Source organism: Gouania willdenowi, chromosome 1 (genome assembly GCF_900634775.1).
Source record: "Gouania willdenowi chromosome 1, fGouWil2.1, whole genome shotgun sequence".
NCBI classification, from domain to species: Eukaryota; Metazoa; Chordata; class Actinopteri; order Blenniiformes; family Gobiesocidae; genus Gouania; species Gouania willdenowi.
In genome coordinates this window covers 42,525,233-42,553,140 of record NC_041044.1, presented here as the reverse complement: position 1 = coordinate 42,553,140, position 27,908 = coordinate 42,525,233, and the positions used below count along the sequence as shown (strand labels likewise).

General features: G+C 36.8%; 1 protein-coding gene across 1 annotated transcript; it reads right to left on the bottom strand.

The window, feature by feature from the left end:
* Positions 1-109: 109 nt before the first annotated feature.
* Positions 110-27,908, bottom strand: LOC114469014 (girdin-like). Its single transcript, XM_028456234.1, has 29 exons — positions 27,434-27,908; positions 27,246-27,337; positions 24,677-24,782; positions 23,320-23,389; positions 22,077-22,135; positions 21,924-22,007; positions 20,586-20,726; positions 19,078-19,205; positions 17,116-17,197; positions 16,822-16,980; positions 16,544-16,690; positions 16,325-16,469; positions 15,386-15,964; positions 15,093-15,298; positions 14,820-15,014; positions 12,894-13,024; positions 12,678-12,816; positions 11,619-11,792; positions 10,302-10,463; positions 8,835-9,112; positions 7,980-8,123; positions 7,172-7,358; positions 6,163-6,308; positions 6,003-6,095; positions 4,662-4,843; positions 3,593-3,673; positions 2,571-2,813; positions 2,422-2,481; positions 110-1,428 (listed from the first exon to the last, which is right to left on the bottom strand). The coding sequence occupies exons 1-29, from the start codon at positions 27,494-27,496 to the stop codon at positions 410-412; spliced, it is 5,295 nt and encodes a 1,764-aa protein (XP_028312035.1). The 5' UTR covers positions 27,497-27,908; the 3' UTR covers positions 110-409.

Below are 27,908 nucleotides of genomic sequence, written 5' to 3'. Positions count from 1 at the left end.
ATGTATTTATTTTGGGAAAAAAATAAAATTCCAGCTAAATATATTCAACTTTGGGCCAAAGGCAAAAAAACAACAACACAGGATTGACAATAAGGGAAAGGAGAGGGAATATTCTTAAACATGTTGCATCGATGTAAAGATTTATTGGCAAAAAGGATGTAAACCTAAAGGCTGGCTATTATTTTAAAGTATTAAAAGAAAAAACAAAGAGACATTGGGTTAGTATTCAGACTTTTTTTTCTCAGGGAATATTTTAATAATGGTTTGTCAAAGTAATTTTGGTAAATGTTTGGATATTTATAATTGAGATACTTCAAAACTATTTTAAATCTGTGCTTTATTTGCGAGGATGAAACCTAACCTGTCTCTATCTGCCTTAATGGGACCATTAGGAAACTGTGATGGCTGTTTATCCCACATTTGCCCTCAGCTCATTTTTCTCTTCGGTTACTGTTTGTGGAGGTTCTTCTGCAGGTTCTCGTCTTTTTGCCACTGATATATTTGGACAGATCAAAGTCTGGTTGGTGTCAAACACATCCAGATTAGTCACGGCCGTCACGACAGAGTCACTGAAGATAGTGTTAGAAAAGACGGAGTTAAATGTGAACAGAGACTCGAAAAGCGACTCCTCCTGCACCGGAGCTGTGGTTGTTGTGTTTGTGAGGACAACGGCTGATGGGTCTCTGGGAGGCTTGGTGGGAGGAATGGGTTCGTTTTTGGTTGCCTCTCGGTTTGATTGCGGATTTGGATCGTCTGCTTCTGTCTGGTTGTTGCAGTCTTTCAAGTCCCGACCTGAGAGTGGGTCTGCGTTGGGTACTACCCTACTGCTACTGCTGACACTACTGATACTGGAGCGTCTAGATGAGCCCTCGGCTGTAGAAATGACGCTACTGGCTCTTGGGAGACCTTTGGGACCCTTGGTTCCTTTTCCTTTCCCTTCTTTTCCCAGAGGGGTGGAAAAACAGTTGAGGCAGCCGGACATTGACGAAGACTTGCCCTGGACGTAGAGCACTGTGATTGGCGAACAGGCAGACGCTCGAGTGGCTTCGGCTTGGCTAACACTCAAGTTTGAGTCCATGTTATGGTTTTTTCCAATAGTGCCTGAATCAGACGATTGATGGGTCACTTTGCCTCTTCTCGACCCCTTTCGGATGCTTTTCGTGTTTCTTGTGAGCCACAGGTCGTGAGGTAAGACGTCCCGAGCGTCTGACTTGTGTGTGTTAGCAGCGGGTATGGAATTAGCTTTGTCCTTTGGGTTATGCTGGGGGGAGGAGGAGGCCTCACTGGGCAGATGGTTGGACAGGGAGGAAGAGCGGGATGGAGGGGGCTGAACAGGACTGCTGCGGTTCGACCACGGCTCGTTCTCCAGGCTCAGGCTGAACTCGCCACTGCTTTCACTCTGAGCTCGACTCTGTGACGCGTTCAACCCTGAAAAAAAAAAAAACAGTCGAAGTTAGGATGCTATCTGATATGTAATTACAGAACTATCTCCTGGTCAGTTCTTGCCATGCTAGATACCAAAGTATACTGATAGCATTCACAAAGGTCTCTGCCTGAGGAGGCTCCTCTATGTTATGACTATGGTTCTCATAGCACTGAGAGCACTTAACAGCAACAGATTCACAGAGGCACACACACTGAAGGCTTGTTAACCTCTGACAGTTCCCAAAACCCTTTGACAATAAACCCTCTGTACGCATCTCTCAGTTTTGACTACGCTGATAGCACACATCAAGGCCTCTGACTGAGGAGACTCCGCTATGATTTGACTACCGCTATGTAATTATCTAATTATTACAGAACTCTCTCCTGGTCTTTTCTGGTCAGACTGCTCTAAGCAGGCCAGATACCATCGTACACTGATAGCACACACCCAGGCCTTGCCTGAGAAGGCTTCGCTATGTTTTGACTATTGCTATGTAATTATGTAATTTGAGAACTCTCTCCTGATCAGTTCTGGTCAGACTGCCCTAAGCAGGCCAGATACAATTGTACACTGATAGCACACAACCAGGGCCTCTGCCTGAAGAGGCGCTGCTATGTCATGACTACCGCTATCAGCAACATACATAACACTGAGAGCACTGAACAGCAGCAGATTCACTGAAGCACACACACTGAAAGCTGGTTAACCTCCAAATCCCAGACCAGTCTGTTCCCCCAAACCCGTTGACATAATAAACCCTGTGTCCGCATCTGACCAGCAACCCTAAAGCTTCACTCCGTCTCATTATTCCAAAACGTCACAACAGTATCAATGATGGCCAACAGGGAGCAGCAGAGTCAAGTCTCTCTTCTAGCAGTGGTAGGGATTTGGGATCAGCGCTGAGATTAATATGAAACAAGGTCATGCTTGTGCTTTGATGGATTTACTTTAATTCCTCAGCTGGGGGCACATCTGTACAAGCAGGCAGATTTTACCTAGATTCTGCTGCTCGTTGTCACATCCTGACGGCACTGCGCTGTGGTTCCCATCTTTGCCTGTGGGGCACGAAAACCAAATTCACAATTAAAATCACCAAATGAAAACTCAACCCATACGCCTACATGTTGACAGTGGATGCCTCTACCTGTTACCAGGAGCTCAGAGAGATCAGAAACAGTGTCAGTGGTGCTGTTGGGATGGCCAGATGGCTGAATGGTGTCGTGATGACGATGGAGCATGGACAGGATGGAGGTGGTGGTAGGAGATGAGGTCAGTGGGTCATTTCGACTCTTCTCCAAATCAACGTTTGACCCATCCAGCTGCTCTGAGCTCTCAGCCAATCCGCACGCCTCAAAGGAGGCCGGAGGAAAGGATAAGCTGCTCAAGGCTGTGGTGTGGGATGGAGGAGTGGGAGAAGAGGGTGTTTGACGGAAGGTAAAAATAACCATGGCGATTATGAAAGATTGTTGTTAGATAATAATTTTGTATTATTAGCTATAAATGAAAAGATATCAATGGTAATAGATATCAACAGTAGTTTTCTCTGGTGTGAGAAGGATGGTAGGAAGCTTTTCTTTTAACCGTATCATGTTAGCATATTAGCAAAAGCTGAAGCACATCAAAGGCTATTTTAGTAAAAATATGTGAATTTAAAGGATGTCCCGATATTAATAGTGCAAATATTGACCATTAACGATCTGATACAACATCACTACGAATAAATTATTCAAATGGCAAAAAATAGTCAGCAACAGTACGTATTCATTATTAACCAATGAGTTATACACATCTTTATTTTATACATATATATATTTGAATAAATCATATTTTGAAAATTGAAGACCCTGAAAAATAACCAAAATAAATCAAATAAAAACATATTAGGTTTGCTGATATTGGAGATTTTACATGCAGGCCAATATATTTCGATACTGTTTTTTTCTTTTCTTTTTTTCTGATATCGGGCCAATATCTGATATTAATATCAAATCAATGACACCTTTTGCAATACCTAAATATTTTTGTCCAACTGCATTTCTTTGAGTTAAAAAAGGTGTGAAAGCATAAAAAGATATCAGGTTGATATCAGACCGTTATCCGTCATCAATATCGGATTAGGACACCCCTATTTCAAAGTGTTAATAAACGCTGACCAGGCTTTCTTACACAGAGATCGACGAAAGAGAGACTTGACTCTGTTTCTGTCTTTCAACCTCTTCCTGGTACAGGGAAATATTTTTCGTGGGGCTTTTTTATCATCGTGTGTGTGGAGCAGGTGGAGGGATGAGAACCAAGAGAGGGAAGTACGGTAAGCAGGGGAGAGTTGGGAAGAGTTGGGCCAAAGGAAGGGGATTGGAAACAAATACAAAGAGATAAGACACAAGGTGGGTTACTCAGGACAAAGGAGGAAAGTTCAAACACTTTACGCATCAAAGGAAATGACAGACGACAATAAAAACACAACTGTTTCACTTTCACTGTGAAAGAGCTGTTCCAAAACCTCACTGACAGCAAACTTTTTCCTATTCCACTCATGCCCATGGAGTGGGGAATTCTCATAAGAATATTGTCGTCCCACCACCCCCACCACCCTCAATGCCATGCATCAACTCAAAAGTATCAACTCTGCACCTGCTGGTGTGGGGGTGTCAGGTCACACAATGGTCACACACACAGACAAGTTTTACACACCTTTGCGTGCAATATGTGATCAGTTCCACACATTCAAAAATATCATCATGATAATTTTGTGCTTAATTGATTGTACCCATTGAATTAGGAAAAGTTACAAAATATGAAGCAAAAAAAAATACTTTTTTTTGAATGATAAACATTGAATGGGGTCACATTGACCCCCAGGATAAGAGGAGGGTTAATGCTATTTGAAGATAGTTTCATTTTAATGCACAATAACTTTGAATGACATAGTAACAAACTGTATGGTCATTTGTGCAAACCAGCCAATGATAATCAAACAAATATATTGAATTGTTTGTGAGTCGTTATTTAAAATTTTAAAGCTGAATTTGAAGGTTGGTTAACCCACACCTTTCTGTGCACTTCCTACGAGCTGGCAGCCCCACACACACACACACACACACACACACACACACACACACACACACACACACACACACACACACACACACACACACACACACACACACACACTGCTGAATGATGTGTGTGTGGGCTCTGACGAGGATCTGCTGAATGTGAGAGGAACAAAACTCACTGTTGCAACGCCGTGGTGAGAGGGCGTCAGCGGCTGAGCCCTCAGAGCTGAGGATGGAAGTGCTGTCGTGACAGGAGAGGTGGGCAGCATCAGCGGAGGTGGGTGGAGGCTCGGGCCCACCGGGCTCACGGATACTGGATTTAATCAGCTTCTTCAGCTTCAGAGTGATCCAGTTCCCACGCCTGCGGAGGATGCAGAGAAACGACGGCTCGTGTGCAGTAAAAACATGCAGGAGATCACAGATGACAAATAATAACCAATGACTTTGATTTTTACAATTTTTTAAACTGAAAACAACAAAAAACATTGCTGTGCATATAGACAGATGATTGGTTAAAGATTTTTATTGATTATGCTAGATATTATCATATACGTCGGTCATTCTACGTCATTTCAACAAATTGCAAAAATACTTCGGTCTCAAAAAATTCTGAATTTTTTACCAATAAATAATAATAACAATCATTCAATTGGCATATTTTTTTATGTCATTAGTGAAAAACTAATAAACAATAAATGATTATAAGACACAGAACCAAGCAACAATGACCTCATGTAAAGGATTTTCAATAAAGGCGAGTGGTAAAATAACCCAAATTTGGGGTCAAAAATAAAAATGAAGTTGCATAAAAAAAAATTGTTTTACATCCCAAGAAAGAGTATTTTCTATACTATAAATTAAAACAAAAATCAGATTTTTTCTTACATTCCCACATGCAGTTATGGGCCAATGAATGTAGTAAAAAGTAATTTTTTTTTCAAGTTTCAAGAACGTGTGACCCAATAACCAATACATATATGTGACTAATCATTAGTGATGTGAACAGTCTATGTTCATAGCTCTAAGATGATCAAATTACAGGAAGCTGACGCATATAATAAGTTGTTTACTGAAGACCCAAACATGTTCAAGCCCAAAACCCCAACAAAGTTTTTTCCAGATTTGAGGTGCTGGAATGTCCACCAGATAGAATGTATAGAGGATGTTTTTATATATTTAGAGAGAGTAGGTGGAGCTGTATTGCTACACCAAATTTCAGTTTTCTAGGTGATGTGGATTTTGAGATATTGGAAGTTGAAAATGTAAGAAAATGGACACGTACCCTCCATCACTAAATTGGCCAAATCTCAAAAAGTTTTCATCCCATCAAACAAAAAATGTACAGTTTCCCATTTGAATAATCACGGAACCACATGTATGTGTCTTTTTTTACTTTCTTTAAAAAAAAAATCCTTTTCAAAATGATTAATATCTAGAGTTTGTCTTATTATTATCAGGGATTACTGACACCATTTGTCCAGTATCTTAAACAATTGTGTCACATGGTGCTGCAGCGTTACCTGCGAGGAGGAGACGGCTCATAAAACTTGTACTGGTCCATTATCTTCTCCTCCAGCTTCTCCTTCTGCCTCCTCAGATCATTAAGTTTATCACTGACACAGAGAGACAGATTACATTAAAAAGTTTGAGTTCATTCTGTGACTGGGAGCCTGTGCCTACATGTACTGTCGTTCTTCAACGTGATAGAAATCTTTGCTTTCCATCGACTGCTCCAGTAAAGCCCTGTTCTGCATCATCAGCGTCTCGATCTGGGTCAGAAGGTGGCGGCTCTCCTCCTCCAGGTTACTTTTCACCTGACTCAGCAGCTGAGGAGGAAACAGAGACTTTATCACCTCAACAACAACAACAACAACAACAACAACAACAACAACAACAACAACAACAACAATAATAATAATAATAATAATAATAATAATATTAATAATAATAATAATATTAATAATAATAATAATAATAATAATAATAATAATAATAATAATAATAATAATAATAATAATAATAATAATAATAATTTATTTTATTTAAAAGCGCCTTTCAAGCCCCCCAAGGTCACTTTACAATAAAAATAGAACGATAAAATAGAACAATAAAATAGAACAATAAAACAGAATAATAAATGCTCAAACTCAAGGCCCGGGGCCACATTTGGACATTTAGGGGATCCAATTCGGCCCGCAGGAAAAAGTAAAAAGTAATAATAATAATCAAATAATAATGATAATGATATTAATGACAATACTAATGATAATAATATAATAATGATGATGATAACAACAACAACAATAATAATAATTGTTATTATTAAGATTACACTTTAATCATTGTGCAAATTACTCATTTATCAATTTGTAGATATAACATAATGCCAGTCATTTTAAACCTCAAATTGTTCAAAAGAAACTTAAACATTTCCAAAATCCTGCCATTTTCATGAAATTATTTAAAAATGTTCCCCTAAATTTAATAAAAATTTACCCAAAATCAAGAAAATTTAAAGTCAGGATCCTGCAGGGACTGATATCTGTCACACATTGCTTTGATGTTATCCGTGCTTTACATATTTTATATATAATCTATATGTGTATTTGCACACTAGGGCACATTATTGCTGTAACTAGTCTTTTCCACCCAATCCACCTGAATGTGTTTAGACCCAGTTTGTCCATACCTCACACTGGTTGGTGAGCTTTGTAGAGGTGATGTCCAGCTGCTGAAACTCCTTCTTGAGTTTGGAGAAGTCGGCCTGGAGCCAGGTGTTCTCCAGCTTGGCTTCGTTCAGCTGGCTCTTCAGCTGCTTGTGTTCCACCGTCAGAGACTCGTTGTCGTTGAGGAGCTGACGATACGTCTGGTTCAGCCTGAGACACACAGGACGAGAGCTTATGATAAAGTGGCCTTTCTCAAAGTCTGTCAGGGTAAAGGTCAATTATAATGGGTAATTCATTACAATTATGATGGATTTTTAATTGTAATTGAGAAAAAAAAACTGTTGCTGTCAGATAATAGACTCTGTAATTGTAATTGGAATGAAAATTCTATAAAAACTGTCATTTACAATTCAGTTAAACGCAAACCTGGAGAACCATGTTACGTATTACTTTTTGACATATTCAAAAAATCATGACCTCCAAAGTTGAAAAAAAATTCAAAAATTCTTGTAAAACACTTTGGGCTACATGTCCCAATGTATGAAAGGTGCTATATAACACAACACAACACAACACAACACAACACAACACAACACAACACAACACAACACAACACAACACAACACAACAATATAATATAATATAATATAATATAATATAATATAATATAATATAATATATTATAGTTAAGATGCAAACAGAAAGCTAACACAAGACAAAGGTTGCGTTTCATGGGGTTATGTTTCTTAAACTTTAGTAATTGAGAACGTAATTGTAAGGGGAAAATAATAAATGTAATTTTCATTGTAACTGTAATTCCTGAATTTTTACCAGTCCTTCTCGTCCCGTAGTCTGCAGCATTCTGCAGCAGTTGTTCTGTGCTGCTCTCTCTCCAGAACCATCCGCATCTGCTCCTCCTTCAGAGCCTTCTCATGCTCGTCTAGCTTGGTCTGTTTTTTCAACAGGCTGTTGTGCCTGAACATTTTATAAAGATGCACAAACATAACATGTGGATGAATGCAGCGTGTGCTTTTCCTGATAGTCACTTTTCCTCTTAGTTTCTTTTTTTTTAATTTAAATTTGTATTTTAGGGTTAGGGTTAGGGTTTCATTTGGGATAGTACAATACAAAGATGATATATAATACACATATTGCCCATCCTTTTCTTTTTTTTTTAAAGTAAAAATATAACCTAAGGTCCTGAAACAAGGGTAAAAAAACAAGAACAGTGTAACAGTGTCTCTAACATGAAATGTAATAATAATGTATATACATACACACAAACATATGCATATACATACACAGGAAATATATATATACTGTATGTAATATAGTATGAGTTAAGAGAATGTGGTAAACAGTGGCATTCGTAGTGATAACATGAACAAATCATGCTAATACAACTATAATAGTAGAAAAATAAATGAATAAAATGAATAAAATGAATAAAATAATTGTAAAATAAATGTAAATAAATTAATAATTTAATTAATAAAAAAAAAAACATATTGGGGTAGCACGCAGGAGAGGCAGTAGGTGGTAAGGTTTCCATTTACAAACAAACTAGCAGTGTCACCTTTCACTGAGAACATTATCTTTTCTAATATATCAAAAATACATAACATGTCTCAACCAGCAGGAAATCGATGGTGATTTTGGGGGATTTCTTTAGTTTCTGACTCCTACCTGTCCTGTAGGGTGCGATGCTCCAGTTCCAGGGTGCGATGGGCCTTCTTCAGACAGCCGTGTTTTCCCATCAGCGTCTCACACTCCATGGACTGTCGCTCGTGCAGAATCTCCAGCCGCTCGTGATCTCGTAGGAGCTGCTCGTGAACTCCACGCAGGTTTTCGCGCTCACGCACCACGTTGTCGTGGTTGCTCTCGGTCTTTGACTGTTGCTGCTGCAGCTGTTTGTTCTGGGCCATGAGGGCGGCGCTCTGTGAGCTCAGGGTCGACTTCTCAACCTGCAGAAACAGCAAATTTAGTTACGAGTCAGCAAAAACAGCTTTTGATAAACGTTCCCAACATAGGAATTCCAGCAAGTTCATTTCATCTTCTTTTTTTGAAATAATATGTTACGGTTTCTTTTGGACAACTTTTTTTTCAGTAAATTTACTTTGAAATTGACTTTGATCTCCTGACATGTTTCGACTGCTAACTGTCAGTCTTCCTCAGAGGCATCTACTGATTGCTTTCTGTGCAGGGAAAAAACTCATAAAAAAAAAAAGAAAAAGAACTCATAAGGACACATGAACGCAATCAGATGATACCGCTGAGGAAGACGGACAGTATATTTTTTGTGTGTTTTTGAAGTTATTTTGTGTATTTTCCTGTCAGTTTGTGCATTTTTGTTGTCATTTTGTGTTTTTGGAGTCATCTGTGTGTATTTTTCTTGTAAGTTTGTAATTTCTGTATCAATTTAATGTATGTTTTTTGTCATTGTGTGTTTTTTTAATCATTTCTGTGTATTTTTCTTGTCGAATGTATTTTTCTTTGCAATTTTGCATGTTTTTTGTCCATTATCTACTGTATGTTCAATTATAAGTCAATCATGATTACGATGACTGGTATTGTTTTCCAATTTCGATGAAAATTACAATTATGTTCTCAATTACTGAATTTCAGAATAATTTAATTACAATTAGCAAGGCTGAAATAAATGACCCCATATAACTTTTTCCTGCGTTAGCATTCTGTTAGCATCTCTTATGACAATGGGTCAGTTTGACCCATGTCTTAAATCAGCTGTAAAATACACTAATAAATATTATATATCATCTAATTTGTTACATATGTCTTGGTTACCTTGTTCGGCTTCCTAATCAATGAAAATATTAGTATTAATATTTTTGGAGTTTGCGTCCGAGTCCCTCAATTTCAGTTTTTTTTTTTTTTTTAAATGGTAAAATGATCCTCAAGAGAACTGACGAGTAGTGGGAAAAGTTGATATGAAACATATTTAAATAATTGTTAACTACATATGTGTAAGTTATTAAACTGTAACATGGTTCCCCTGTTTCGCGCAAAATTAAATTATAATTGATAGTTTTAATAGAATCTCCATGCCAATTACAACTATGATGAAGTCATAATTGTAATTAATTGTCAATGATGCAATTACTTAATTGTAATTGAGCCCAACCCTGTGCACACCTGCAGGTTAGCGTTGTGCGTCTGCAGGCTGGTGTTGTTCTCCTGCAGCGTGGCGGCCTGACGCTGCAGGGACAGGATCTGAGCCTGTTGGACGTCACGATGACTCTCCAGCTGTTTTAGCTGAACGTGCAGCGCCTGACGCTCCGCCTCCAGAGTCGCGTTCTGCAGAAGAAAGAAGAATAGTGGCTTTAAATGCTGCTCAATTCAGGATTCAATTAGCAGGATTCATAATAAGTTATTGAAAAGCAGAATGATTAAAAAACAAGTAAAACAACAATGATGGGGTTTAATCCTGTTCCTGTAAATCAGAGGTGGACGACTATTATGACAGCGAGGGACAAAGAAAAATGTAAATGTCTGATCTAAGGGCTAAGAATGAACTCAGGAAAGAACATGAAAGTGTTTTTGTGCATTTTTGGAGTCATTTTGTGTGTTTTTGATCTCATTTTGTTATTTTGTATGTTTTTGAAGTTATTTTCTGTTTTTTGAGTCATTTTTGTGTCTTTTTGTTCTAAGTTTGTGATTTTGATGTAATTTGTTTTGTCACTTTTTCAAGTCGTGTGGTTTTTTATTGTTTTTTGTGTGTTTTTGACCTAATTTTGTGTTTGTTTTGACTATCTCCCATTTTTGTTATTGTTTAATGTGTTTTTTTTAAGTTATTTTGTGTTTTTGGAGTCATTTTTGTGTCTTTTTGTTCTAAGTTTGTGATTTTGATGTTATTTGTTTTGTCACTTTTTCAAATTGTGTGGGGTTTTTGGCCTAATTTTGTTTGTTTTGACTATTTCTCTCCCATTTTTGTTGTTGTTTAATGTGTTTTTTAAGGTATTTTGTATATTTCCCTATCACTTTGTGCATTTATGTTATCATTTTGAGTTTTTGGATTCATCTCGGTGTATTTTGGTTGTAACTTGGTGATTTTGGTGTATATTTTTGGTTGTTTTCCTGAGTCGTGTGTTTTTTTTAATAGTTTTTTGTGTGCTTTTGGAGTCATTTGTGTATTTTTATTGTCGAGTGTATTTTTCTGCGCAAATTTGCATGTTTTTTGTTGTCATTTTGCTGCACAACATTACAGCAAGGGCCACATAAATATATGTATACTGATATAAGTCTTCACAACCATCAACTATTTTAAAAAACTGAACCCAATGAAGCAGAAATAATTTAATAACGGTGATTTTACAAATGAAAGTGAAAAAAAGCGTTTCCATTTATAAACTTTATATTTATTTATATTTATAACTATTTTGGTTTTTAAGAGGGTCTATTTCCAGTTATTAGGTCCAAAGATGCCATAAATACAGCAAATCTTCCACTTACATTTCTCTCAACTCCAATGAGGTGATCTTTGAGTCTCAGCAGCTCCTTCGTTGCTTCTTGACTTTCCCGCAGCCACTCATTCACAGCCATTCCAGTCTCTCCTGTAGAGTTATTGCTCAGTATCGTCTGCTCTTCTTCCAGCCTCTGATGTAGAGCCTCACAGCTCAGCTTCACCTGAAGAACACAGTTAGTTCCAAGTAAACACTAGTGCTAACAAACCTATCGGCAAGTAAGTTGAGGTTTCATTTATTCTGACAACGTTTTTTTTTTTTCAGGAAATGTACTTTGTTCTCCTGACATGTTTTGAGTTTCAAATGCCAGTCTTCCTCGGAGGCATCTGCTGATCGCTTTGATGTGTCCTTGATTTCCGCGTAAATACGTTCTGGAACTTGCTTGAACTTATTAATAAAGAAGACAAAATGAACTTGCTCATTTTCTGTGTTTTTGATCTTATATCATGTTTGTTTTGATTATTTTTCTCCCATTTTTCTTGTTGTTTTGTGTGTTTTTGAAGTTATTTTGTATTCTTTCTGTATTTTTTTTGTAAGTTTGTGATTTTGGTGTATATTTTTTGTCATTGTGTATATTTATTAGTTTTTTTGTGTGCTCTTTGAGTCATTTGTGTATTTTTATTGTCTGGTGTATTTTTCTGCAATTTTGCATGTTTCTTGTCATTTTGTGCATTTACTTTTGGGGGCTACACAACGTTCAAACAAGGGCCAGTCTTCTCCAGAGGCAGCAGCTGATCACTTTGATGTTTTCCCGACTTCCGCGTAATAATTCTTAATAAGTAATAATAGTTCTGGAACTTATTAAAAAAGAAGACAAAATGAACTTGCTGGAATTATTACGCGGAAGTTGGGGACACATCAAAACGATCAGCAGATGCCTCTGAAGAAGACTGTCTGTTAACAATAGAAACATGTCAAGAGATCAAAGCAAATTTCCTGAAAAAAGTTGTCTGAATAAATGAAACCATAACATTTTATTCAAAAAAAAGACAAAATGAACTTTCTGGAATGACTACAGGTGAAGGTTGTCCATCTTAAATTGACTCACAGTCCTTAACTCCTGACGCAGCTGCTGGTTCAGGGATGAGGATTCCTGCAGTCGAGCCTCCAGAGAAGCCATTTTATCATCTTTAATCTGCAGAGACTTCTTCAGAGACGACTCCAACTCTGACTCAAGCATCCTGAACCTAGTCCATGAAGAAATACCAGGAAACGTGTTTGGGTTATGCTCATATTGACATCGCTCTGAGCCGTGCGTTCACACCTGTCGTTTGGTGTTTCAGCTTCAGCCGACTGTTGACCTTCTTGGTTCAAACCCTTCATGTCCAGCTCATGTGTAAGTCTCTCCAGTTCATTTTGTCTCTGCTGACTGTTCAGTTTCTCACTCACCAGCTCCTGAAAACGGTCAAATATTCACGATTGAACAATGAGTTCCTGTGTTTCTTTTTTTCTCATACCAGTACGCTATTGGCTTGTTGTTTAATCCAACTTAAATTGAATGGAAAACACACTAAGATACATTTACAAATGAATATACAGATTGGATTAAAGATGGGCTACTTTTATCACAGCTGGGGCCACAAAAATGTGATTGTCAATATTCCTGACAGCATTGTGAATAATGACCAATCTGAGCATTAACACAGGAAAAAATAAAGGCTTTGTGTGTGTTTTTGTTGTTGTTTAGTATATTTTTTCTGCTATTTTATGTTTTTGTAATTCATTTTCTGTATTTTTGTAGGTGTTTTTAGAATAATTTTGTGTTTAGTTTTTATTTTTGTACACCTTTCTGTTGCTGTTTTGTGTTTTTGGATATTTTTGTCTACTTTTGTTGTCCTTTTATGCATTTATTTTTAATTTTGTATGCATTTGAAATCATTTTGGAAAATCATGCTGCCATTTCTTTTTTTATGTTTTCTCTCTGTGTATTTGTGTTCTACTTTTGAGAGTCATTTTGTGTGTTTATTTGGAGCAGTGAGCGTGCACTGTAGCTGTCCCCACTCATCGTTCTTGAAACAAAAAGTACAGCACTTAGGGGCACTTCAATCTTGCAAATTTAATGTAATTTGGAGCCAGGGTCTGCACAGTAGGGTTCGGCGGGAGGAGCCCTGGTAACACGCCCCGCCCATTTAGCCTACTGCCCTGATGACTTACGCAGCCCAGCTACGCCAAGAACTTAAGTATCTTTCCCCCTGGAAATTCTACCAATGTCTTGTTCAGATCATAGAGGTTAATACAAAACCACCATATACAGTATTTACACTCAAATATTTAAACGTACTCTATTTAAAGATGAAGAAAATCACTCGTCTCTGCTTTCTTTCACGACGTAGCTGCTATTCACAAAGAGAGCTATGGAAAGTCCACGGCTGTCAATCATCGTCATATATGATGTAAAATCCCGTTTTTCAACCTCAAATAACTTATTTAAAACAAACTTCACAGAAAAATGAACACTTAACACAATGTAGGGTGATAATAACTAATGATCACAAAAATTATGTGATGAGTATTTTAACTTTACAGTTTGACCCACATCCCATCTGTTATCATTGAGGAGGCGGGGCTTATGACCTATACTGCAGCCACTCAGCAGAAGGAGCTCTAAAAATAAAAGCTTCACTCCACCGGGGAGATTGTCCCGTCCATTCTTTTTACAGTCTATGATTTGGAGGCCCTAAAAAATTTGTCAGAGGGCCGCAAGTGGCCCCCGGGCCACCCATTACCCATGTCTGTATTAAACTAAACTCAAAGTTGGAAATTAAGCTTCATTGTAAAACTAAATCCATCAGCATCTGAGAAATTGCAAAGGGAGTAAAGCTTTGGACAAAGATGGACGAACGTGCCTCAGCTGGTAATGATCAAGAGGTTGGGGGTTTGATCCCAGTACTACCGCTGTCGAAGTGTTCTTGGACAAGACACTGAACCCTAACTTGCTCCCAATGGTTGATTAGCACCTTGTATGGCAGTTCTATCTTATTGGTGTGTGAATGTGAATGAGTAAATGAGCTAATATTGTGAAGCGCTCTGGGACTATCTTGGTGGTTATAAAGCGCTACTGTATATAAATCAAGTCTGTTGACCATTTCCAAAGATGGGGACATAAACAACATTACAATTTAAGAATGTGTTGTGGCCTTTGAAACAGAAGAGAAACTTCAAACCTTTGGTTGTTGTTCTTTAGTCTTACCTCCCTGAGCGTTGACAGAGTCTTTTGGTCAATCGCTGCCTGCTTGCTCAGTCCTCTGTTATCTCTCTCCAGGCCTCTGACCCTCTCAGACATTTCCCTCAACGTCTCCAACTCCTTTGAGAGAAAACGCATCTCCCTTTCCAAGCCAGCCATGCAAACGTTGCTGTTGTTCAAGTTGGCATCTTGGATTTCTGCCTGAAATGAATGAAACCCATTCGGGGAATGAGAGAGTCCGTCTACATCTCAGAGGAAAGGTTGTTCTTTTAACTATACCTGCTGCTTGAGTCGTCGATTCTCTTTCTCTAGCTGCCTCTTGTCTCTATCCAGAGCTGCAGTTTCTTGCTCCAGACTCTGCTTCTCTGTTTCCAGTTGCTCTAAGCGTCTCACAGAGATCCGAAGTCCCTCCAAGGTGGCCTGCAGACTGTGGTTTTCCGCTTCCAGATCCTGAACTTCTGCTTCTAGACGCTGGACTTTTCGGTCTCCAAAGAGCCACATGTGAGAAAAGTTACCAATGTTATGAGTTTATACGGCGACTGAAAGCAATGTTTTTTTTTTGACTGACATACCAGTGTTGTCTAGAGAAGTCTGTAGATGCTGGTTAGCTGTGTCCAAGGCCTTGCACTTGGCCTCTAGTTGCTGTGTGTGTTTGCTGGTACGTGTTGGCCCACCCATGAAGATGCTCCCATAGCCTGAGCTGGGAGATTGATCATGTGAATCCACAACACTATATAACTTGTTGTGGCTGTTTTCTAAAACCTCTCGATCAGAGAGTGATTCTTTTAAAACTTGTCTGCTGTTTTCATCCTCTCGCTGGCCTTTCTCCTGAATATGAAAGTTATTCGTGGCAACTACCCCAAGACCTTCTGAGTCCAGTTGGCAATTCAAGTCTCCATTAAGCAGATGCTGTGTTACTGAATCATTTGGAGATACGTGACTGTGGTTCTCCAACCCTGGGCGCTCTTCATTGGATGAGACATCGTTGGTGTTACAGGAAAGCTGTTGACTTTGTCTAGTTTGTGCACTACGAGTGTTGGAAGCAGTTCTGAGGTACTCTATGGTCCGCAGGAGACTTTTGTTCTCCTTTTCCAGTTTCAGCATCCGGCTCCGGGTTCTCTCCACCACCTCCTCACTAAGAGTCTGCTGGCCTTTAGTCAAACACATCAAGATAAATTAATTCATTTAAAACTATCATTAAGAGCATGAAACAAACAGTAAACCGTTGTTTTGGTGAGGTCATAAATATACTTTGGCCTTAAAACCTACTTTACCATAATTAATCCTAGTTAGTTCTTTTAATTAGTTAAGCTTAGCACTAGACATAATCATTTGCCTCTTTTATATCCAACATGCAGATACGACTGCATGTTAGATACGACTTCATACCAAAACTCATTTTGTGTCAGCAGAAAAAGTGGTTTTGGGGTTGGATGGATTTTTTTGCATTTATCTGTTTTTTCTACGACACCCCCCACCAGCCCATACCAACAGGTTCCCACTGGTCCCACCTTGAGACTTGTCAGAGGTCTTGGACAGCTGCTCTAACTCCCAGCCTAAGTGTTGGGACTCCTCCATAGTCCTCCTCTGTGCCATACACAACGCCAAGTTCTCCTTCTGTAGGTCGTCCATATGTTTCCGATCAACCTCCCTCTCCTGTAACAATCAAACACAAAAATCAGTGAAATGGAAATTTTATATATATAATCACAATGCTGAACATATCCGACCTGCTCCAACTCATGAACCTGGGCTTTGAGCAGCAGACTGTGTTTCTCCAGTTGATGAACTTTATCTGAGCGAGATCTCCAGCCTTCCAGCTGATCCTCCAACACCTCTTTGGTTTCTTGGAGAACCCTTACATCTTCTTTTAGTTCCTGGGGGAAATATAAATATACACAGCAGATGTAACACTTGGAAGACTTTACATTGAAGGACAATAAGAAGTGTGACTAAAAACCCATGAAATGTGTAAAATCAGAGCTCTTCAAAGACAACATGAACGCACCTCCACTTTAGCCTTGTAGAACTCCATCTTGTGCAGTTGCTCTTTGCAGCGTCCCAGTTCACTCTCCAGTTTGTCAGCTTTGATGGCTCTTTCTCTCAGGGCGTCAAGTTCATCGCGATAGGTACGAGCTGCACGAGCGTCCACAAGTAACTGGGAGTTCTAGACGAAAAACATGTGATTCATCAAATAAAGCTAAAGCAGAGTGCCTGCTAGTGTGCATTTCATACATATTATTGTTTCATGTTTATTCAAATCGAAAGGAGCTGAAGTTGAGATTTCCGTCAGATTTCACACCTCTTGTTGGATCCTCTTCGACACGGTTGCCAGGTTCTCCAGCTCGTGTCTGCAGTCCAGGATCTGTTCACTCTTCTCTTCTCTGGTGTCAGAGTAGATAACAGACACAGTAGGTTAGCATGTAGCATGTTGTACTGTGATAACAATCAGAAATAACAACAATGTCTCAGAAAAAAGAATAGTTTTCAATTTTTTCCACCCAGCATACTGTTGGAAATCAGAGATGTAAAGAGTACTGATATATCTATTCAAGTGGAAATACTGCTATTGAAATTGTACTCAACTACAAGTACAAGTAAGTCGTACGTAAAATACTCAAATACAAGTAAAAAGTAGCTCAATTAAATAGAATTCCAAATAAAGGTCACTAGTTAATTTAACCCCCCCATGTTTATTGTTGGTAATAAATCTTGCTACGGTTCCCTTACATACAGTAAACATCTCATGTATAAACTTAAAAAGGAAGAGACCACATCTTGCACAATTGGAATTTAATTTATTTTACGCAAAGGCATCTGTACAAAATAAAAGGTTTGTCAAAATGTACAATTCTTTTTAAAATAAAAATAACACCAATAAATTCAATTTAAAAAAATAACTAAATAATGACCAGTGTCTAAGTATACCTTGTGATCTTATGAACTCTAAACCTGAGAAACTAACCACCATTCAATGCTGTTTAGGGGCGGTGCATAATGTTTAATCTGATTGGTCGGATATGATGTGATGCATTTGATTGTTGTCTGGTTATTTCATTATTTGTATAGTTTCACAAGGTGCGTTAATCATTTTAAAACAAAAATAATAATAAATTACTGAGTAACGGTTGGGTGTAGAAATGGAATTCATTTAAAACTAACGTAAGTACAAGTAAAATTACTGATTTAGAATTTTTTTTTTTAAATTACAAGTACCTATAAAAGCAACTCAGTTGCAGTAACGCGAGTACTTGTAATTTATTACTTTCACCTCTGACATAGATGAATACAAACATTGATATTTAGATGCACTTTAGCCTATAACATGAAACCGACCAATGATCACAGGTTTATTCAAAAGTGCAAAATCAAGCTCAATATTACGCTTAACAGCTTTATGTGATATTATGTTTGCTAGACAACAGTGTGTAAAGCTGAGCATTCTAACAGGAAAATACGGATAAAGTGATCGGATCAGTGTGTGTGTGTGTGTGTGTGTGTGTATAGAGCAAATGTGGGTCAGTGCTAGTGCTCAGTAGTGGACCCTGCCATAGAGAACCAGTAAATGGGCCAAACTCTCCAGGGCATCTATTATCCTCTGGTCTCCCTTTTCTCTGCCTCTCATTCACTCTCTAAAGGGGAAATCCCACGACACCACACTCACATCCTCTATGAAGGAATTTTTATATAATATACACGTATATAATGATTTCTATAAATAAGATAAAAGAAAATCACGTCTAAAAACACAACATTTTCCATTTACTTTCTTTTATTTTTTATTTTTTAATTGGGAAAAAGAGTTACAGAACCCTTACATCTAACCAGTAATTTAATTTCCCCATTTCATATTTTAGCTTTTAGTTCCTGTTCTTGTTTTTCTTCTTCTTCTCCTTTTGTTTTCTTCCCACAATTAAAATAATAATTAAAAAAATCACTTTGTTTTCAAAAAGGTCTTCTTTTTCATTCATATTATTAAAAAAGCTATAGCAATATTTTAAAACCTTTTTTAGTTAAGTGATGTAATTCCTGAGATATTGGAAGCTGAAAATGGAAAAAAAAATAAGGACGTCCAAAAATGACCATATCTCAAAAAGTATTCATTAAATCAAATTAGAAATATACAGTGTACCATTAATAATCACGGAACAGTTGGTAAAAATTGGAGTTATTTTGATTTAAATGATGATTTTTAGAATGTAAGCTTTTGATTCTGACACTTTTTACAGAACAAAGTTAAAAACAAAAAACCCTTCTTACTCACAGCTCTTGTCGTAATCGTCTAATCTTGGCCTTGGAGTCGGCCAGCTCCACTGCCAGGTGCTGCTGGGTTCCAACCTGCTGCTGATGGCCAACAGCACCTTCTTTTTCATGCATCAGCTCAGCAATGGTCTGCAAAAAGCAATGAAAAATAATAATTAAAAAAAAAAAACACAAATAAGAACAAAAGCAGCCAGGGTTGAGGTCAATTACATTTTTTAATTACAATTACGTCTACAACTATATCCATGTTCAGTTACAATTACGATTACTGTGACCGGCATTTTCTCCGAATAATTAAAATTAAAATTATTATTTTTCCCATGGAAGTCGATTACAGTTATGTTCTCAATTACTACAGTTAAATTATAATGAATCACAAATACTGAACCTGAAATAAATAACACACAAAATGTTAACCTTCCTTTTGTGTTAGCGTTCTGTTAGCATGTTAGCATTGACCATTAAATCAGCTGTAAAATACACTAAAAAAATATTATTCATCATCTAACAGGGTTGGGGTCATTTACAATTCTAATCCCACAATTGATAATGAATTACAATTATGGTGTTTAAAACTGTAATTGTAATCTTAAAAAATATGTTTCTGTTGTAATTGTAATTACATTGTCATTGAGTTCAGATAATTGACTTTTTAATTGCAATTGCCATGAAAATCCTTTAAAAATTGTCATTTATAATTGAACACAAAACTAGGGAACCATGTTACAGTTCTATGTACAGTTCTACACATATGTAGTTAATAATTATTAAAATATGTTTCATATCAAGCTTTACCACATTTTACCATTTAAAAAAGTAGGTTTACTGACATCAAAAAGGCTCAGACGCCACACCAAAAATATTAAAACCTATATTTTTATTGATTATGAAGCCTAATGAGGTAACCAATAGATAGGAAATAAATTAGATGATAAATATTTCTTTTTAGTGTATTTTACAGGGATGAGGTCAATTACATTTTTCAGTTACAATTACTTTTTCGATTACCCATGTTCAATTACAATTCAATTACAGTTGCCAGCATTTTTTCCAATTACAACTCCATTTTATACTCAGAAAATCAATAACAATTACGTTCTCAAATACTAAAGTCAATCACTGAGCCTGAAATAAAAAAAAAGCGCGTTAGCTTTCTGTTAGCGTCTCTTATGATAACGCAGAATAAATCAGCTGTAAAATACACTAAAAACAATTATCTATCATCTAATTTATTTCCAATCTATTGGTGACCTTGTTAAATTATAATTGACCATTTTTATAGAATTTTCTATTACAATTACAAAGTCAGTTATCTGAACTCAATTACAATTTAATTACGACTATGACAGCAACAGATTTAATAAATTACAATTAAGCTATAATTGTAATTAATTATCAATAACGAGATTGCACTTATAATTGACCCCAACCCTGGTACACAATCATTGTAATGAATACTGAATTACTCAGTGACCCCAACCCTGAAAGCAGCAGAAGATGGATCAGTACCTCCAGGTGGGCGTCCCTCTGGTCCAGCAGGTGTCTGAGATGTGAGGCCATGCTTCTGCTCAAGGCCTCCATTTCCTCAGGATGGAGCTCCGTGGCCTCCAACCAGTGCAGATCCAGCACATTCTCCTGATTGTGGGTCAGCTGGTAAACAAAGGAAACAAAAAGGGGAAAAATAAACACAGTTAGCATCTGAGGGGTGTTCCATAAAGTGGGTTATGTTCAAACTCTGAGTATGTTCAGGCTTAAATGAGGGAAACTCTGAGTATCTCATTCCTAAACGTGAGGTATGTTCTTCTCTGAGTACGTTACCATGGCAACATTGTCCTTGAACTAAACCTGGTCACTGGCAGGTTTTATCAAAGAAACCCTGGGTTTCTACCTGGCTCCGCCCACCTGAACTCCGTTTCTGAACACTTTAATGAACCTTAACTTTTCTCTGAAACACATTAGTAACATCACACACCACAGACGTGTTCACATCATTACTAATGTTGTGTTGTTTTCTTTATAACATTGTGGATGTAGATCATTAAGTGAAAGTCACTGAGAGGTTGATCTGCATTAAAACATCTACTGACGTCTGTAGTAAAGGTCACTGGATACAAACCTGTGGATAATGTAAAGGAGGAGATGATCATTTGAGATGGCGCAGTGAATTATGACACCGCTTTTGAAAGCGATGGGTTGCGACATCGCGTCCCGGTCAATTTTTTTTTCATGACAAATTTTTTGGACGTCGAGATGACTCTGGCGACAATATTACATTAAAAATCAATATAAATGATTCGATATCAAGCGGCAGTCACTGTCTTAATATCCAGTGTAATGGGAGGTCTCTCTATGCAGCCATCCTATGCTACTGCCACGTCTCCTCAGACACATTTTATTCATATGTTCACCGCTCGTCACGTCACTGAAGCAATAAAGTGATGAAATGACCAAAAAGTGTGACTAATTACGGGTGATTTTAAAGACTATATAGTCACTGAAGTGGCGTTGAGTGTGAACGCACCTTTAGAACAGGCTCATATTCCTCAAACACCGGCTTATTTCACCCATCACTCTTATCCGGGTGGTTACCATGGTAGTTTGTGTAATCGTCGATCCATAGATGATGGCTTTTTATCGCGCGCGTGCACATACGTAACCCAAGGTTTACATACTCAGGGTTGATTGACCCACTTCATACCAGGGAATCAGATACCCAGAGTTTCCCATCGCTGGGTAAGTTGACTCAGAGTTTATGGATAGACTCAGAGTTTGTTAATCCTCCTTTATGGAATACCATACATCAGGTTGTTGGCCTAAAATAAATAGCAGAAATATAAAGCCACGCACCTCTTGAATCTGTGCAGCAATCGCAGCTTTGGTGTCAAAATCAAGCATCTGGATTCTCTCGATGTATTCCTCTTTTCTCTCACACTGTAAATAAAGTGAATTAATGGAATATTTTACACGCACATGGTATTAAGCTGAATGCGTGGCACTTGCCTGGACTGCACATCCCAACAGTAAAAGCAAAAGTTTCTTCATTTCTTCCAGGCTCTGCTCTGTGGGCATTAGTAGTAGTTTAATATTTCATTCCATTAAACATTAAACAGAAACATTTCCATAATTTTGTGCACAGCATGACCGAAAGGGTTTAAGGCTGAAGTTCATACTTATTATGCCTAATCCATGTTTACAAACTTCCACAAGACAAAAACACAAAGATTTATAACGAACAATTTCAAGTGTCCAACAGAAGAGAAATGCACACGTATTTAGAATAGTTATTTTAACATAAACTTCATTTTATTTTGTTATTTTTAAACTAAATCATGTCATCATTTAATTCATTTCATTCGTTTTGAATCTATTAAAGTCTTTATTAGTTGCTACTTTAATCATCCTGAGCTTATATATATATATATATATATATATATATATATATATATATATATATATATATATATATATATATTGATTATAGTAGATCTATACATCTTTTTGAAAGCTGTGACTGTCCCGGACTATTTTATTTGATCTTTCAGGTCGTTCCACAGATTAACACCTCTTACAGAAATATATCGACTTTTTTTTTAAATTTGTTTTAGCTTTTCCTTTTTTTAAAATCTCAGTTCCTCTGAGGTTATATTGACTTTTCCTGTGTTCAAAAAGCTACTGGATGTGAGGAGGGAGAAGATGATTATGTGCCTTGTGCACCATTACTAATGTGTTAAGGTCAACAAGAATCATGGATTTTAAATAAGTTTAGTTCGACAAAAACAGGGTTTTATTGGTGCATAGAAATCTGCTTTAGTGATCATTCTTATTGCCTTTTTTTTGGAGTTGGAAAATAGGATGAGGAATGGATTTGTAGTCGTTTCCCCGTATTTCCAAGCCATAATTTAGGTACGAAAGAATGAGGGAGTTTAGATTACAGATTAAAGTTTTGATTTTTTTAAAATTTGAGCTAAAACTAAATGACGGTGACGTAAGAAAAAGACTTCCCAACTTTAAACGGATTGAAATAGGGCAGTCTACTGACAGATGAATATGGGTCACTACTCGATAAAGCCCAGCCATCACTGCTTATCACATGATAGAATGTAATTGAATTAAACCTTCTAAAAGATCCTGTCACGAATGAGACACTGACCTCAACACGTCTTAAAGTAAAGACAAGAAAGACAAGTGTGTGTGTGTGTGTTTCTAACGTTGTGTGATTGTAACGTTTCATATGCAGACGTACCACAGTAAGGCATTCTTCCCAAAAGCATCACGTTTGGCAGAGGGAACATGATCAGTTGTCTCAGGTTGTCCTGCAGAAATAAATACTAAGATATGATTTAGAGCTTGAATAGAAACTATGTATGTTTGTACATTACATAATATCTGCTTAAAGGCATGAATAGAAACACAATTTAGATTTATTTGTGAATAAACCAACAAAAGCAGAGCAATCTGAGTATGTACAGTACTACTGTACTATAGATTTTAATGTTATTTTATATGTTTGACTTTTAGTACTTACATTTACGTATTTTTTTTTAATTAGAAAGCAACAATGTGAGATAAAAATAAATTACATTATATAACAGAACCTCTTTCCTATTGTGGTTAAAGAGGTAAACATTTTACCCGATTGGGGTCACAGGTAGGGCTGGATGATTTAAAGATGATGATTTTTTTTATCAGATAAAGACATACTGTAGTATTGGCCTCATACATCAATAAATCAAAGATCACTTGCTCAAAAAAGATGTAAAAGGTTGAAATTGACCTTCAAAAGTTTGCTTTAATCTCAACTGTAAACACAAGTTTTACACATTGCATTATGGGATGTGGAGTCCTGTAAACAGACGCATAGATCAAGTGTTTTTACTTCATTCTTACTGTGATTTTTTGTGTTACTTCCCCAGACAAGAAGGACAGATACCATTTTTGTTCCGATTTGTTCCCAGTATTCCTCGTGATATCACCTCACTCGACAAGACATTCAATATCGGCCGGTTTTGTAACTTATCGGGCCTGTACTACGAAGCCGGATAAGTATATCTGGGATATCTCTCCGTTAGCTTCACCTAACCAAACGTCCTCCGTCAGAGGGCAGCTGTACTACGAAGCAGGATATAAACACGTTCACTTAAGACAGGAGATTTCAGCCAGGCTACGTGTGCGCTTCTGTGACAGGGGGAGATTGCAGCGTCAGACCAATCACAAACATGGAGAAACCAAACAGCTGGGGAATAATTCTTTAAAAATATGAAGAGTTTTTTGGGCAAACAAGAAATTATGGTAAGAATGCAGTAAAATCCATCTATGAGACTCCACATCCCACAATGCAATGCGATCGATTGATCTGCGAGGCCTACATTACAAACATACAGCACTTGATAATATTTTAATAGATTGGTAACATTTTTTTTTTTAATGATATAAAATTAAATTGGACATCTGAACCAATCAAACTGGCTCTACTAAAGGTTTCAATCTGATGCTAAATCCAATCTAATGTGGAAACGGCTTGAATGTTAAGCAGCTTTGGTGGTTTGCGTAAAAACCCCCCATGGATTAAAAACGTGTGGAGCAAAGTGTGGAACACCTACCAGGTAGTAAGCCTTGATTTGCTGAACAACCAAGTTTAAGTTGTGGATCTTCTGACTTGGATCTCTGCTCACTTTGTTTACACAGAGAGCAGCAGATGCAGGGTTTCTGTAAATTCAAAAGTTTTTTTTTTTTTTTACAAGTTTTATACATAAAATATCAAATAAATCAGTGAAAAAAGGAAAAATTAATACATAAACAAATTAATTTAAAAAAATCCTATCAGAGGAAAGAAGCCAAAGGTGTTTTGCAATTGAAAAAACAGATTAAATTGACATTTTTTTTACACCAATTGATTACTTCGTCACAGCATATATTGAAAATCTTCATTCCCAGGCCTTTTCCGTGTTATTGTTTGTCCAGGTTCTCCACTTCCATCCATCTGTGTCCCCCTGGCACTAAGCATCACACTCTAATCCCACAGGGTTTCCCAAACCCTGGGATTATCCCGCCTCCTAAATCCTCCCTTTGGTGCTGCATTGTTTTGCAGTTTGGAGCTGGTTTGAGGATAAGTGGGATGAACGGACTCTGCAGACTTGGGGTGGCTAGACGCTAGACGGAATTATCCACACGTGCACTGGGTCATCAGTATTTCTTCTTCTACACCACTTTGTCAATCTGTGTCATTAGACGACGACTGTAATAAATACTCAGAAAGTCTTAAATATTTAATGTGTGTGTGTATAGATGTATTTAACATTTTGAATGTGTTCGTCAAAGAGGGTAACGTTGTCATACCATAAGGACAGCGGATCATAATCTCCTAAATAGCATCTTAACAGAATGACGTTCCTTCACGGTTTGGCACATCCAGACTGTCTGACTGAAAAGATTAATGTCTTTTTTTTTTTAAATGTCAAAAAAACTCTTTTTTTTTTTTTTTTTTAAAAAGTTTACTTTACTTTATTTGTTTATTTGTAGAGGAAAGTGCACATTATTAAAACAAAACAATACAATACTTTGTGTAAAAGTGCCAGATTTATCCATGAGCTACTTTCCATCCATAGTCCTCGTTATATTTAAGATAATGACAATAAAAGATACATACATGGACGTAATATATATATACATTATTTACAACCAACCAAAGCAATTTCTTATTAAACAAAACTTCTACAGATGATCATATATTTAATTTAAAGAACATCTAAAAAGAAGTGACGTAAGATGTTTTTTTTCCTTCATTTTAAGAATGAAAACAAAGTCTGTGCATTGTTTAAAAAAATGAGGAGGAACAAAAAAAAACAAATCTGCAGGATAATTAATTACAATTATGATGTAAATACAATTTTAAATTGGAAAAATATGTTGCCGTTGTATTCATAATTGGTTTGCAATTGAGTTCAGATAATTGACTCAAATTCTATAAAAACTATAATTTACTGTATTATTAACTATAATTTAGTTAAATTTAATCAAACCATTTTACAGTTCTATGGCTTACACTATTATTAATATATGTTTAATATCAAGTTTTCCCACTACCTTTTACTTCTCTTGAGTTTATCATTTAAATCAAATTTAATTGAGGGTTAAACTGACAGAGAAACGGCTCAGACGCCCTCACCAAGTAATATTAATAAAATATTAAAACCTATATTTTTATGGATGAAGAAGCCTAACAAAGTAACCAATGGATAAGAAACAAATTGTACAACTGCTGATATTTTTTCTATATTTAATATGGGTCAAAACAAACCTGTTATTATTGTTTTTATTTGATGCTAACAGAAAGCTAACGCAAGATGAAGGATACATTTTATGGGCTTTTTTTAAAAAAAAAAAAATTATTATTTATTAGTGGCTCAGTAATTGTAATTAATTGTAAGTGAACTTTATTAAATGAGAATGTAACTGTAATTGGCTTTAAGGGGGAAAATGATAATTTTAATTAGTTGTAATTAAACATGGATGATGAAAGCCACAATTGTAATTAAACTTTAGAAATTGAGAACGCAATTTTAATTGACTTTAAGGGGAAAATAATCATTTTAATTTTAACCTTAATCGAAATAGAGTTATAATCAAACATGGATAATTGAAGACGAAAATGTAATTAAAAAATGTAATTGACCCCAACACTGCAGAATGTGCTTGACTTAGTTATGTAAGGGTTAAACTATGGTGTCCCTTTTCATAGGCTGTTGTACATTTATGATATAATTCACTTTTATGCTATTTATAAAATGTTTTGGAGAATTTTTCAAGTATTGCAAAAAAAAAACAAACAAACAAAAAAAAAAGCAAAAACCCAAAACACCCACAGTTAAAACCAAACACCCCTTTTTATCACTGCAGACTGACAATAGCATCACTGTTAATGTCTGCAGACGGTTAGTCAGTGATGAATCAGTAAAAAAAGGAGAAAATATTCATTGTGTGTTATATTATTTCACACACAAACTACAGTAAAGTAAAACATTTCCTGTTGTAGATGAGACAGATGCCATATTAAAGCTATTAAAAACACTAACGCCACTAATCTGGATGATGTCCATCTGGACACTTTATGGATCAATCAGCCTTTGACTGGAAATGAGACAAATCAACAACAGAAGCTGCAAAACTTACATTTGGCTCATGATGTCATTCAGAAACACTCCATCCAGCAACTCAGAGAAATCCAAATGAATGCCTCCATCACATGGAACAAAAGTCTTCACCTGAAGATGAACGCATTCAAAATGAAAATCACACATAAGATGGACTTTAAGAGAGTAAAAAAAATAAATAAATCAGACTTTAGTGAAGAATCGTACCCACGAGACCAGTGGGCTGAGCATGAAGTGGTCCAGAGAGGACAGGAATACTCTGCTCTCCATCTTTACTGAGGCTGAGGGATCAATCCTCAGAGAAGTATCAATAAAACACAGATCTTAGAAATAGCATTGGTTTCACTAACTCTGATCTCCTCAGATGAAGAAAAAAACCCCAAAAAACTCCAAACTTTGTATCAATTTCCAAAAAATCAAGTTAAAACAAGTCAGGGTTGAAATATTCCGTATTTTGTCCAGTACCATCACATACACACATGTCCAGTGATGATGATGATGATGATCCTGTGCTGCAAAGGTTTCAGCCCCTCCTCTTCCTCTTCAGAGACAGGCTAAATGTTCATCACAACAACACATAAAATAGTGTAAAACGTTTCCAACATATGAATGCAACTAGAAATAATAACGACTTCCAGTTATAACACGAAAACATATTATTTTTATTGTTTTTCCGCTTCCG